This window comes from Amblyomma maculatum, chromosome 2 (assembly GCF_055883805.1).
Source record: "Amblyomma maculatum isolate TAMU_Amacu chromosome 2, ASM5588380v1, whole genome shotgun sequence".
NCBI lineage: Eukaryota > Metazoa > Arthropoda > Arachnida > Ixodida > Ixodidae > Amblyomma > Amblyomma maculatum.
Window position 1 is genome coordinate 104,181,956 of NC_139345.1, and position 15,092 is coordinate 104,197,047.

General features: G+C 43.8%; 1 protein-coding gene across 1 annotated transcript in view; it reads right to left on the reverse strand.

Moving 5' to 3' along the window:
* The window catches only part of LOC146199453 (solute carrier family 22 member 13-like), a 63,233-nt gene that overhangs the window by 1,031 nt on the left and 47,110 nt on the right, over positions 1 to 15,092 (reverse strand). The window contains exons 8-9 of the mRNA XM_084592771.1: positions 9,886 to 10,067; positions 2,206 to 2,423 (exon numbers count right to left, since the gene is read on the reverse strand). Of these exons, the coding sequence (XP_084448897.1) occupies positions 2,206 to 2,423; positions 9,886 to 10,067 (400 nt within the window). The remainder of the gene's footprint in view (positions 1 to 2,205; positions 2,424 to 9,885; positions 10,068 to 15,092) is intronic.

Sequence of the window (15,092 nt, forward strand, 5' to 3'; positions counted from 1 at the left end):
ATTTAAGCAAACAACACGTATACAGTGCGCATAAGATCGCGCTATTGGTTTTCAACATCATGGGGGGTTTTAATTTCGGTATTCAGCTCACTATAATGCCTTTCGAACCCTTGCAAACACTCTGTGAAATGGGCTCATATAAATGAGTTCATTACACACAGTGTTTCAGACAGTGGGTTCATATGCGTTCATTTCACACAAAAGTCAGAGCATTTGTGCCTACCCTTCATGAGTGCAGTAGGCGAACATTACGAAATAGATGTACAGTTTTTTGCACACAGCAAAGCAGATTATTCACTTCTCCATAACCGACAGGACTCGGCACGGAGTCCGCCATGGTGTGCCACTGCCAATGAAGCTGCCCGAGTTTAACCCGAGGAGAAGAATCCAATAGAGTGAATTCGGTGCCCGGTAACCGTTTTGCCTCTAATGTCCGCGTCGTTGGGTATTTTTCAAATGAACAAGGGGCTCCACTTTTGAACAGAATACGAATATCGATCAACCGTTCATATTCTGGTGGCTATCAAAATGTTTTTGTTTGCTCGTCCCTGATGTTTTGGCATATTCACCATTGGTGCTCAAGGAGACTTTTCTGCTCAAAGCATTCACCGCATACAGCGCTTCTTTTTATTGGCATTGAGAGTAGTAGCTCTACTACTAGCCACGTACGAAGCCCAAAAACACCTCGTTTCGTCAACCTGACCTTCGAGCTCAGCGAAGGTTAAACTGGGACTTAGCGTGCCTAGTGACAAGTCTCGCTAAGAACGGTGTGCTATGGTGAACTGGTGCACGACCACATTTCTTACTGACTACTTTTGACTGTGTAAATAACTGACCACATTACTCAATACATGTCGTAATTGAATACACTTATTGGTTAAAAACTGAACTTTATGCGGCAGCATCCAGTCACATATTGTTGTATATAGCTTATGTCAAGTATAATTGCACTAAATGTATAGCAGGCTTTAATTATCACTCTTAAACAGGTAGTTCTGGATTAGAAGTAGCACTGCACCATAATGCAAAAACATTTATCATTGGATAGCAAATGTTAGGAACTGCTGCACTTGACTGAATGAAGTATTAGTAAATTACCGTGAAGTATTCAATTGTGATTGAATATTCATCGTATCTTCCGGCATCAAGAGATATATTGCAGGATAGTCTATTTCGTGTACTATAGCACTGCATTAATTGAAGATCGTAATTATTGCCGTTAATTAGTTATGTAGGAACAAAATATTACTTTACGCTACAACACCAAACCATATTCGTTGAAAAAGTCTGCACAAGTAAAATCTGAAAATATACACCAACGTACAGCTATCGCTTTGTGTGTGTGTGCGGGGGGGGGGGGGGGGGATAGTGCCTCAGCACTTGGAATTTAGAATACTTTGACAACATAGGAGTGTGTTCGCGTTTCTCCTCTATCTAAACACTGCCGTCCATGCCGGCTTCAAATCTATAGCCTCGGTTCCGGAAAGCGAAACCTTAATCGCTGTGCCACGGAGCCGAGTGCCCGATAGTTTTGTTGCTTTTTACCTTCCTTTTCGGTGGCCCGGAACAACTATCGCATCAGCGAAGCAGAAGACATTTGCTGACGTCTAATGAGATCTCGGTATCTGAATGTAAACTACCCATTCAAAAACGCTTCCCGCTCTCGTGGAGCAAAAAAGTTGCTCTGAGTTATCGATTGGAAGGCGTCATCAGAAGTGCTTTTCACAAGCAGGCGACGAGCATCAAAGCGACGACATGAAAACAGAAGTTGCTGGCATCTTCAGTGTCATTTATTAAGACACGCAGCAACTGCTGTTTCCGAATCACCCCTTCCCCTCTCCGAAAAAAAAAAAAGAAATATATAAATATATAATCGCAGGTCTAGCAACCAAAATGGTTTCGACCAATTCACGTCATATGCAGGCTTTCTCGCCCGAGGGTTTGTATTTTCACAATATATTTTATCACTGGTATCACAGAAAGAAAAACAAAAGGCAAAACAGCTTCTGCCTTTCTGCCTGAACATGGGGACGTCGCCTATTTCACACCCTCTCTTGAATCCTCCGCAGCGGGGCAAGCGTTAAGTCATTAATGAAAAGTAGAGAACTTGTCATCCCCACCGTCATGAGTACTGTTTAAAGAATATTAAAAAAAAAAACTTTTTTCGAAGAATCTTCACAGTTAGTTCGGTCACTTGCTTCATACCGTTCTCTCCTTGACGATTTCTTATTTGCTGGCGCATCGGAGTCACGGCTGAACAACGGACAGAAGCAGAGACCTTGACCCTTGCCACAGCGCTCGCCGTCCTCAATAGTCTGCGGCAGTGGTATTCCAGCCGTTTCTGGGAGGAGAAAGACGAGCACACTGGCTACCAAGGACAAGCAGCCCGTCACCAGCATGGGAATGTACGTGTCCAACTGGGCCTGAAAGAATAAATATGTCTTGTTATTTGCGGGGAGTACCTCAATCGAAACCCTTCAAAGCTGAAACAAAAAGGAAGGTCTCCTTCTAAAGACTGCGATCACATGCAAAAAAAAAAAAAAAAAAAAAAAAAAGCTGTTTTGAATGTGTAAAAAATGCAATAATTCAAGACAGCCTCGCCCAGGTTTTGAAAGCAAATATATAACTAAGTCATATTTGTATCCATGACATTTTTAGAAACTGTGAACAAGCCTTAGACAAGATGTTATTTATGAGCGTTATTTATCGCGCATCGCAAAATTTCATTACAGCAAAAAGCATAAGCGCATACGCACTCAGGGGGCTCGTGTATGCTGTCGGTTTCACTAATAATAGTTCTTGTAATGTTTGACGTTTTTCCTAGCAAAGGACAAGCTTAAAAAAAAAAAAAAGATTATGTTGTGCATGGTAAATACAATTACTATTTTTTTTTTTAGTATTTCTATAGAAGGCTCTTGCAATTTTCTGACGTTCACTTATTAACGTTGATGTCCAAGATAGCTTGACTAGCCCCAAATTCGTTTGTCGGATATTTCCCTAAGCCTTTACACAGAGTTGTTCGCTCGAGCCCAGACCTATGTTTTATCGTTGAAAAGTGCAGTACTTCTGAAATCGTTTTAATTAGCTATGTGTTTGTTATACTCTATCTTGCAGAAGTAACGCTCGGCAATTATTCAAATGTTCAGTACAATGATCTCATTGTAACCCAGAAGGCCCAAAGTGAACGGTAAAAGACAACGAGCTGACACTGTCATTGCGGCCAATAATTTCCTCACTCGTACGTGCTATATGCCGTAGCACCTCAGGAATCGTCAAATGCAGTAGGCCGTTTTTCCATTTTTTTTTTTTTCTGACTTCATGCGCATCGCTTACCCAGTTTTCGTAAGAACTTTGTTGCATACCGTCTCTCGTGGGCCTGAGAAGGCGAGCATTTTGGTAGAGGCCGATACGGCAGCACCTCAGCCGTTAACCACCTAGACAACTACCGCATCCGATCTGCCACTTGCCGAGTCCACGTACACAACCGAATTACTGTCTATCGAATCGAAGAGCCTGATTAGGGCTTCTAGTCCCTTTTCCCTTCTCTCCGTGCTGAATATGGGATGCATGTTACAAGGAAGGGGGGTGGGGAATTAATAAATTGTCTCGGCAGTACTGCGGACTGTTTGACTTGCCTTGTAGTCCCCTACCTATTTGCAAGTCTACCATTTTGAGGATAGATGTGACCGCATTCGTTCAGCTTAATCTTTCGAGCTGCGAAATTCTGACAGCATCTGCTATTTCGTCCCCGCTGTTGTGTCTTCCTCTGCTAATTTGTAAGCCCAGGGTGTTCTTTATGCACAGTCGAATGAGTGAGTCTAGTTTCGTCTTCTCCTCCGACCTGATGTTTAAGAAAGAAGCGGCATAGCTCACGCGGCTTATTACGTAAGCTTGGGTTAGTTTAAGCAAGCTTCTTTCCTTCAGACCTCGTCGTTTCAGCGCGACCGTTGTAAGTATTCCATGGACTTTCGTGGCAAATCTCTCTAGCTTTTTGATTTTCTATCGTTACATCCATTCTCCTGAATGAATTGCCATAAGGTTCTGATGGTATCTACCTTTGGAACTGGTTTCCCCTCTGCTTTAATGTCAAATTCCCAGCTGCGCTTTCATCGGAGCCGCTTTGTATTATAGGAGAATAATTGTGATTTTCGCGGAGAGCACGAGAGACCTCGACAACTGGCAGCATAGTCCACGACAGTGTCCGCCGCCGCCTCCAGGCGCTCCTCAATGCCGGCATCGGTTCCCTGGTTTATCCCGAAGTTGATGCCATTCGCAAAAATATTAAAAATGAGGCCCCCCTCCCCTATGCTTTTCAAAGCTTCGGCAAGGACCCTAATCGCCACATTGAAGAATAACTGGGAGATAATCAAGCCCTGCGGCGTTCCCCTGCTCCCTAACCTGACTGTGGAAGACAATGTCTTGGAAATTTATTCAGGAGTTCGATCTGATAAAACATCCTTTATGTAGTCATAAGTTTGCGCGCTTACCCCAATCACTTGGAGAGCGCGGATGATCGCTTCGTGTTTAACATTATCAAAATTTTCTGTCATCTTCAAGCAAAGTATTACTTTTGGCGTCTATAGAATGCAAGTGTTCAACCCCCGCCATTGTGCAGGATATAGAGGTAATCGGGAAAGTGCGATGCAGTGACCACAGGATGGTGAGGTCCCGAATTAGCCTAAATCTGAAGAAGGAACGCAACAGATTAGTAAAAAAGAAACCCATCAACGAATTAGCGGTGAGGGGGAGGGCAGAAGAGTTCAGGATCTCGCTACAGAATAGGTACTCAGCTCTAACTGAGGATGGCGACATTACCCTAGAGGCAAGGAACAATAATTTCAGAGATATCATTACTGAGTGCGCGGTAGAAGTAGGCGGTAGGATAGTTAGAGAGGATACCGGTAAGCTGTCTAAGGAGACGAAAGATTTGATTAAGAAACGCCAGAGTATGAAAGCTTCCAATCCAACAGACCAGATGGAATTGGCCGAGATATCAAAGCTAATCAATAAGCGCAAGGTGGCCGATATAAGGAAGTATAACATGGAGAAAATTGAGCATGCTGTAAAGAACGGGGGAAGCCTTAAAGCGGTAAAGAAGAAATTGGGCATAGGCAAAAACCAGATGTATGCGATAAGGGACAAGGCGGGCAACGTCATCACTAATATGGACAAGATAGTCAAAGTAGCCGAGGAGTTCTATACAGATCTCTACAGCAGCCAAAGTAGTCAGGACCGTAATGAGTTTGACGGTAGGGAAAAACAGTCAGACGTTCCACCAGTGACGAAAGACGAGGTCAAGAAAGCATTAGAAACTATGAAAAGGGGGAAATCAGCTGGAGAGGATCAGATAACTACAGATTTGCTGAAGGACGGGGGGGATATCGTGCTAGAAAAACTGGCCACCCTGTATACGCAGTGCCTGTTGTCATCGACGGTACCGGAACCATGGAAGAATGCAAACATTATCCTCATTCACAAGAAAGGGGACACTAAGGACCTTAAAAATTACAGACCAATCAGCTTACTGTCTGTTACGTATAAGGTATTTACTAAGGTAATCGCTAATAGAATCAGGACAACCTTAGACTGCAATCAATCAAAGGATCAAGCAGGGTTTCGGAAACGGTACTCTACTATCGATCATATCCATACCATCAACCAGGTGATAGAAAAATGCTCGGAATATAACCAGCCCTTATACATAGCATTCATTGATTACGAAAAAGCATTTGACTCAGTTGAAACCTCGGCGGTGATGCAGGCATTGCGAAATCAGGGGGTAGACGAGCCGTACGTGAAAGTGCTGGAAGATATATATAGTGGCTGCACAGCAACCATAGTTCTGCATAAAGAAAGTAACAAAATTCCCATAAAGAAAGGTGTTAAGCAAGGAGACACAATCTCCCCAGTACTATTCACAGCTTGTTTAGAGGAAGTATTCAGAGACTTGGAATGGGAGCAGTTAGGGATAAGGGTAGATGGAGAATACCTCAGTAATCTGCGATTTGCTGATGACATTGCCTTGCTAAGCAACTCGGGGGATGAACTGCAAATAATGATTGATGACCTAGATAGAAAAAGTAGAAAGGTAGGCTTGAAAATCAATATGCAGAAGACTAAGGTAATGTTCAACAGCCTCGGGAAGGAACAGCAGTTTACATTAGGTAGCGAAATACTGGAAGTAGTAGGCGAATATGTCTACTTAGGACAGGTAGTAACCGCAGATCCGGACCATGAAAAGGAAATAACAAGAAGAATAAGATTGGGATGGTGCGCATTTGGCAAGCACTCGCAGATTATGACTAGCAGCTTACCGGTATCGCTCAAGAGGAAAGTATACAACAGTTGCATCTTGCCTGTACTCACCTATGGGGCTGAAACGTGGAGGCTAACCAAGAGAGTTCTACTTAAGTTGAGGACAACCCAGAGGGCTATGGAACGAAAAATGGTAGGGGTAACATTAAGAGATAGAAAGCGTGCAGAGTGGGTCAGAGAAATAACTCAAGTTACCGACATTCTAGTGGAAATTAAGAAGAAGAAATGGACATGGGCAGGACATGTAGGGCGAAGAGAGGATAACCGATGGTCGCTGAGGGTAACAAACTGGATTCCAAGGGAAGGAAAGCGTAGCAGGGGGCGGCAGAAAGTTAGGTGGGCGGATGAGATTAAGAAGTTCGCAGGGGTCAAGTGGATGCAGCTAGCACAGAACCGGGTTAAGTGGAGAAATATGGGAGAGGCCTTCGCCCTGCAGTGGGTATAATCAGGCTGATGATGATGATGATGATGATGATGAGAATGCAAGTCGATTATGTCATGTTTGAAGTGGAGTATCACGTCCTGCGTACACAATCCTGGTCGGAAGGCGACCATTTCCTGCTACTCCAGGTCGTTTTGCTCCATAAAGCGCGTAGTTCTGGTCTAGACTACGCACTCCATAGGTTTCCTCTTGCTTGATGTTGAGAAAATAGGTCTTAGATATTATAGTTCCGGGAGTTTGCCCGGCTTTGGGATTAGAATTACGTTTGCCGACTTCCACTGCCGAGGCAGTTGGAAGCCTTTAGTCCCGAGTTCTCGCATGTACTCCGTGAGAGCGCTGATGGAGTAATGGTCCAGGTTTCTTAAAAGTTTGCTGGTTATCCCTTCAATGCTCGGGTATATTTCGTATTTAGTCTCAATATTTCTGCCCTGACCTCCGCCTCATGATAGTTGTGTCGAGCTCCTCCTTGGGAGCTCCATTATACTCTGGGAGGGAGGTACTGTGGGTATCGCAATTGTACATAGGGATTAATTTGTCCATAAATTTGACGTCTGTACCCTCAAACGCTTGCCTGGCTTTTGAAAACGTGATTCCCGATTGGGCCCGGGTTTCGAATTGGTCTGATCCAATAGGTGTCTCAGCAGGCCACACGTTTTGGAAAGGCTCATGACCCTTCCTTCTCGTCGCATCTGCTGCACTAATTCTGTTCACAAAATTTTATCGCATAATTTTCAATTTCTTGTCTATTTCTAGCGGTCCTCCGTCTGACATCACGGTTTCATGTTTGTTTCTTAAGTCTATGCTGTATGCCATGTTTTGCTCCCACATGTGAAGCAGTTTGCTATCAGCTATCTCCGGGGCATCGTCCCCTTCAAGCGTCTTTGTTGCTTCTCCTACGTGACGGTTGAGGGCCTCCGTTTATTTTTCTATGTTTGTGATCCTCCCTGTGGCAGCTTTCTCTCGCTTCGCCCTAAATCGGTCCCACTCCGTTACCCGCGGTTGGCGTGCGGGACGTGTCTACACTCCATTTTTCAGGATCGAGGCCAGAATGAAATGATCGCTGTGGACATTTTGCTCCGAATGTTGCTAATTCAGATCTATCACATTTTTGGAAAAGGTCCGGTCAGGGGAGCTGTCTGCGCACGCGCTGTTACTAACCCTGGATGAACTACTAGAGTCTGTGTGTGAGGTCAATCCCAGCTCGTGCGCATTTTCCCATAGCTACCTGTCCTTAGAATCTTGTTGAGCATAATCCCATTCTGGGTGCACCACGTTAAATTCGCCAACTATAAGTAAGGGCTTAGTCTCGGTATCCTTAATCTTTTTGCGAAAGAGAGCCCTGAATCTCGCCTTTCTCTGGTGTGGGAAACTGTACAAATTTGAGAAGAACATGCTCGGTTCTTCTTTTTGTCTCGTAAGAATTTCTAATACCACTGCCTCAATTTCTCTCGAGTTAATTTTGTGCTCGATTGCCCCACTGTTCCTCCTAATGAACGTTGTGATGCGTGATTTCTCACCTCTGTCACTCAGAAAAACTGGTATCCAAAGACTTTTGCTACTTTTTCTCACTAGAAACAGCTAGCTGGTTCTCATCAAACAGCGTCAAATGCATTTCTGTTGCAGTAACGCTCGCTTGAGTTGGAAGCCACGACATTTCCACTGCCAGATTAAACACTGCAGCTGGTCGAATGTTTCTTAAGCTGTTTGTTGTTATTCTCCACTGACAACTAAATCTGCCCTTTGCCTTTGTACTCTATCCGTAAGGGCTTGGATCTGAATTTTAATCTGATTTATTGCTCTCACAATTTGGACCATGAAATATTCGCATTTGGCTTTGTTTTTGGACAGTCATCATTTCTTTAGTACTTGCTCAGTGCACCCTGAACCCAGCAGGAATGCCTATGACAGTTCCATATGTGACGCCGTGATTGGCTAAGTAAAAAATAATAATAATAAATAAAAAAACAGATTGTCATTGCTGACTGCCGTTTCCAATGGCTCGTAATTTTGTGGCGTCAACAGAATCCCTCTGCACTCACCGATGAACGAATCTGAGTTGAGTGAGACATAGCTGGACCGTAAGTTCACAGCTAATCGCTCGTAAACATCTCCATAACCGCACCATTTGACAATTTTCGTCTGTTCTGATTGTAGATCGGTTCGTATCTATGGGGCAGAACAGGCAGCTAAATCTGGAGGAAAGGTATATAGGTGGTCACGAATACACATTAACCGTATATCCAGAGTCAACGGTAGGCATGGATGTAGTTAGCCTCCTCATATGCAGTGGGATAGAAAACATGTTCGCTTATTCCACAGCGACTTTGACCACTGACAATGTGTACACACGGTAACGCTTAAAACTGCAAAAAAAAAGAAAAATCAATCTTCAATAAAAATTTTTCAACATCACTGCAGAATCTGGAAGGAAGAAATGCGTAAGCCTAAGCGTTGCAGCGTTGCCCGCCAAATGCGCCAGCGAGATTGCACGGGTGACAGATACTGCGTCTCTCATTTCCTTTAAACCAATTACAGAACGCTGGTGAACTTTGATGCGTTCAACGGAACGCTGATTGTGCTCGACAAGGGGCGCGTGATGTACCGTGTGCAGGAGCAACGCTCAGGCTTTTGCATTTCTTCACTCAGATTCTGCAGTGGTCTCGGAATTTTTCAGACTGCAGTTTGCTGATTATCTGTCTTTACACACTTTTTAAGCATTTCCACCCATTTGGGCGCGCAAATCACGCCTTTTCTCGTTCGTTCACGTTCGAACATTTCAATTTTCCCGTTTCCGGAAGTCTACACATGACCCCCTGTATTTACACATGACCCCCTTTGAAAGCCGACGGTATCCCTCCTGACTATTTCGACGTCTGATTGACTTAATTGGCTGGAATTAACTAATTGGTCCATATGCACCTCTCAATTTCCCATAAGAGTTTTTATGCTCTATCTGATGCAACTATTAATTTTCTTTTAAACTCATTCGTTCGAACGTAATTGTGCGGACAAGCTCATGATTACACCAAACCACAAACATAGCTGTACAATGGTTACGCATTGATAAGCTGAGTCCCATTAAGGCTTTCCTTGGCAGTCATGAGAATACAAGCGCAAAATACGCGTACCAGCGAGGCGACCTGGGTTCCCAACAAGCTGCCCAAATCACCGAGCATTCTCTGGAGCAGCACGGCACGGCCCCGGATCACGGTGGGGAAGAGCTCGGAAGCCACCTGAGCCGTGATGTTGTAGCCGGCGGCCAAGGAGATAACCAGTGTGGTCGCCATCACGAGCGTCCACGTGTCTGAACCTGCAAAAATTGCGCGAAGAACAAAACCAAAATGTACCGTAACACGGGAGCCTATGTTTGTAACCCTTTGTTAGAAGTAGCCACTTCTCAGTCATATAGTGGAGTCTTTACAGAACGTCTAGAGAACAAAAGCTCTCGAATTTGGAGTGCAAAATTTCTCTTTTACTTACAAAGATTTAGAACTTTATAGGAACCATAAATGTCTCGTTACAAATCTAAGGAACAAACTTCGTTGTCTAGTGACTTTTCCACACACACACACAAAAAAAAATGCGCACTATCGCGGTAATAAAAGTGCGATTAGAGTGGCGCCTACGCGCTCCGCTGTTCCAATGTCAGGTCGCCGCACTTCTACGTTGAACGGAACAAAACGCTCGAGTCTTCCAGGAAACACTGAGGAACTGATTGCATTTTTTCTATCGCCCCTGTATATGGTTGCCTCCTACTCTCATGTCAGCAGTACTATACATAGCTCTTTCCATCCCGTCTCAAGCGAGAACAAAATATGTTTTAGACCCCTAGTAAAAAGTAAGTTTTTTGACCCAGCTAACACCCCCGTTTGTGACACCCTAAAAATAAAAAAAAATATTGTCCTGACATCTTGAGAACAGACCCCGAAAAGTCTCATTTTTCTATCAAAACAGCGCACATTTGAAGACTTCTCGGGTGGCGTTCTAGGTCCTTTGCACGCGGCGGTAAAAGTATCATTTCACACATTTTATTAGAGGAAAGAAAAGTATTTTACATGGAATTCAGGAATCTAAATTTACCATAAGTTTATGCACGAGCATGACGTATAATTCCGACTGTGGTGACAATTCCATAAATAAAAGCTCATCTAATTACGCATGTAATTTGGTACATTCTCACAAAAGTCTTGATCTTCTGCTTTGATGCTATCTATTCTGTCAGACGATCATAAAAAAAAAAACAATTTTTCTGTAAGGAAATTAGAAAATATTGGTTAGTGCATTGATGGGTCTCAAAGGGATAGCCCTTCAGTGCGTTAGGGGCTAGTTATAGTACTATGAATTCATCTTTTAAATTTCGCTGTACCTGATGCTACAGAGGCTACGCAGCATCTTTTGAGGCTATGTGAATTTATTGCACATCACAACGAGCAATACGTGAGCTCTCTGTGACATTGTACGTTTCGCACCAGCTCATCGAGAAGCCATTTTAGTGTAATGGAGGCTCCGGTGTGCTTCTGGAGAAGCTCTCTTTATTATTTAACTTGTATATTGCCACACAGAGCATAACTAACATAAATATATGGCAAGTACTGGCAACAGTGAGCTATGTAAAATCTGAAACATTGATTGCATGAATTGATAATGGCAATCACCCATTAAGAGCCATCCTCAAATCACCGGTAGTTGCATTGAGTTCTTCAACGCAGTTTATTGGGGCACTTCTACAAATTAAAAATATATTCTCACTTGTAAATCTCAGCGCGCTACGACTCATTAACAATTAAAAAAAATTAGTTGTGGTTTAGCTCTGGTTAATCCTAGTTGAATTACGAAAGCAACGGCGGAAGCCTCTTTTGAATGCTACATTATTCTCCTATCACGCCCTATCAGTGTAAGGTGCTACATTATTGGATACAAGTAAGCTCATCCTTCAAGGGTATGACGCGAGAGAGTAAGAGAGACCAGCCCACATATAAAGTCCCGCTTCAACCAAGCCGTATGGACGTGCCTGCGTGTCGTAGGGGCAGCGGGAATGCAAACGGTTCTGGCAGGCTGATTCTGATATCGCCCTCCCATATGAAAGGAGCGACCCGAGTTGGCAGCTCCTGCCCGTTGCATAGGGGTAACCTGAATTCAATTGTCATGGCAGGCCGATTTTTTATGAGGAGACCGTAGCTACGCGTCTTCACGGCGTAGCTGCGGCCACCCGAGGTCTCGGTTTGGCTATCGTAGTATTGATTCCTCAGTAACAAACGCAAAAAGAGAGAGGACGAACAGAGCGCGAACACGAAAATTCAACCCTTGTTATTATGCATTTTTTATGCATGATTTGCCATCGGATTATCACATATAATGCGCCTATCGCCGCACCTCTATCCGTTATTGATAAAGTTAATTTCGGATCTCGTCAATGCGATGTAAGCATCACTAACACACTTCTCTGTATCTGTCTTGCTGTTGCAAAGTTGCGTACCTCTGGTGGTCTTGACAGGCAAATAGCTTGTGGAAATAGAATTTTAAAAATTTCCATGCACCCCTTCGCAGGTGTCGAGCGCAGGCGTCCCCACCCATACCATTAAAAAAGCTACTCGCCACCCACGAGCCTGTTCATCTTCTTAAAAAAAAAAAAAAAAATAATAATAATAATAATAATAATAATTGGGTCACATAAAGGGAAAGGCGCAGTATCTGTCACACTTGTTTGTGTGGACACATGAAACGCGCCGTAAGGGAAAGACGGTGGGAGTTAAAGAGAAAGAGGAGCCGTAGTGGAGGGCTACGGAGTAATTTTGACCACCTGGGGATCTTTAACGTGCGCTGACATCGCACAGCACACGGATGCCTCTTTGTTTTGCCTCCATCGAAACGCAGCCGCCGCGGTCGGGATCGAACCCGGGCAGCTCCTCTACCAATAGTAGTATTATGCATGTCTATTTTGTCGTTCGGCCTTTCCCATTCAGAAAGCATATAGAGCACGAAGACATATAGCGTCATCTCTAGGTATCGAACGAGCGATAAAGGGGCGTGAGTATCGCCACGGCCGCTCGATGGAAGCGCACTTCCATCGAGCGGCCGGGGTATCGCTCTCCAGCTTTGCAATGCAACTTAAGTCCTTTAATTTCCACGATTTAGTTTTGCCTTATAGCGCCATATACAGTGAATCTAAGTGATTATTTCCACTTTTTCGAAAACAAAGCACCTCACCGAGTGAACTATGTTAAAATATAACGCATTGTTTCATTCTTGGCTGCTAAGGTGGTGCAGCGACCAACATTCCGCAGCCGTCATTCAGCGCATGTGTTGCCGCCGTTGTGAACAACTCTGAATCTGCTACGCGATGGGGCTGGGACAGGTAGGTCACCGCCGCTTGCGGCGGGGGCTGGCCTGCCACAGAATATTTATCTGTTGTAGGCCGCCATTGCCCCCGCCACCGTTTCGGTGGTGGACGATGGTTGTTGTTGCGGCGCGCGTCTTTCTCTCCCTCTTTCTTTTCTTTCTTCTCTATTTTCTTTTCTGTCTCTTTCCACTTTCACTCCCATCGTCCTCCCTTCCCTTACGGCGCGGTTGTGGTGTCCACAAAAAAGCAAGTGAGACAGTTACCGCGCCTTTCCATTAACAATATAAATAAATCAAGAAATCAATCTGCACGAGGCAGCGGAGGTGGCTCAGCTACAGAGTCAGTAGCAGGCACAGGCATTTTTTTTTTTCCTTCTTCCTACAGCCACAACAACAGGCGAGCGGTCGCTAGGCCGCTAAAGTTTGCTAAAAATAAATTTTCAAGTTTAGGTGGGGACCTGTGCAGACCCCAAGGTCAATCCGCTGATTGATTTAAGCAGGTTTTTTATTTAAGGCCCTGATTGTGATGCAGGAAAAATCAAATGCAGGCCGATACGCTTCGTTTTGTACCCTCGAACGCAGCGCTGTTCGACAGCGCTCTTGAACTGTTTTACAATAGGAGGATAAGCTAAAGGTACCCAGCTTCAGTCCGCAGGCTGAGAACTGAGGCTTCCCCTCAACACTTGCTTGTTTTTCTTAAACTGTGGAGAAGTGTTTCAGCCAGTTACATCTGCCTAAGCTGCTCTGAAGAGCCACTTTATCGACAAGTCTATCAAAATAATGTTGCTTTCTGGAATGCTTGCTATACACACGACAGTGAAACATTTATTTTATATCCATGCTTAACATTTAAAAAATGCGAGGGACTTTAGCGAATAAAGTAGTGACTGGCGAAAGACTGAGTGCCCCATCCTGCTACGCAACTGGCACTAATTAGTGAATAATAATAATTAATTAATAATTAAGAAGGTAATAAATTACTTCAGCGTTTAATTAATCATAAATTGGTTAATTAATGCAATACTTTATGGGGCATCAATTGGTAATTGCTTTATTTTCATTAATTAGTAATTGATCATTCATTGACATATGGGGCATGCATTCGCGCATACTGTGGTGGTGTTCTGTGATTGGTCGAGACCTCTATGACGTCCTCCTGCCTCGGCCAACCTGAACGCCGCAAAAGCGGGACACATTTTGTTCACGACAGCATGATCCATTGAAGGCTTTCGCCTTAATAGTTCTGGTTCTTTCAGCATCAAGTCTTTAGGATCGAAATCCCAACTTGCATAGAACAGGTCCTGTACGTCTGGAATGGAGGTCCTAATAGAGAGATTTAACATAGTAGATATGTACTATGGTAGACGTAGTAGTAGTTGTATTAGTAGTAGGAGTAGTATTAGTAGTACTTGTAGTAGCCAAATAGAACAGAAAATAATTGCTCAAAATTGTAAAGTATACCAGTTTACCGGATGCCTCCTGCTACCGCAGACTGGCATCGGTGGGCAAAATGCGGCAACTGCACATGCGCAGCCAGCCTAGTCTACAATTGCATCTACACATGCAGGTATCCCCTATGCTAAATTTTATGAAATACACGTGAAAAAAAAAAGAACATGCCACTTCCCCCCCTCTCCCTACACACGGTCACAGTGTGCCATATAGGAGCTCATTAACGCTAAATATAGATAAAATTCTTTCGAGCACCTCTGATCCCGAAGTAGGAGTCACGTTGCCCTATTTACGGCAAAAGATCGACAATGTAGTCCCGTTAGCTACGGTGGTCGAGCTTGCACCACATACTAATGAAGCGGCAACTTATACTCATATGTACCTTTTTCAAATATTGTGTTTCGTTGATGAATAACATAGCCAATGTTATATAAGAAATGTCTTAAATGTTGAATGTAAATAAAAAAATTGAGCATACTGACGCCTCGTCCAATTTTTACGATTAAGTTCGGCTCCCATAAATGTCCTGAAAATAAAAAAGCGA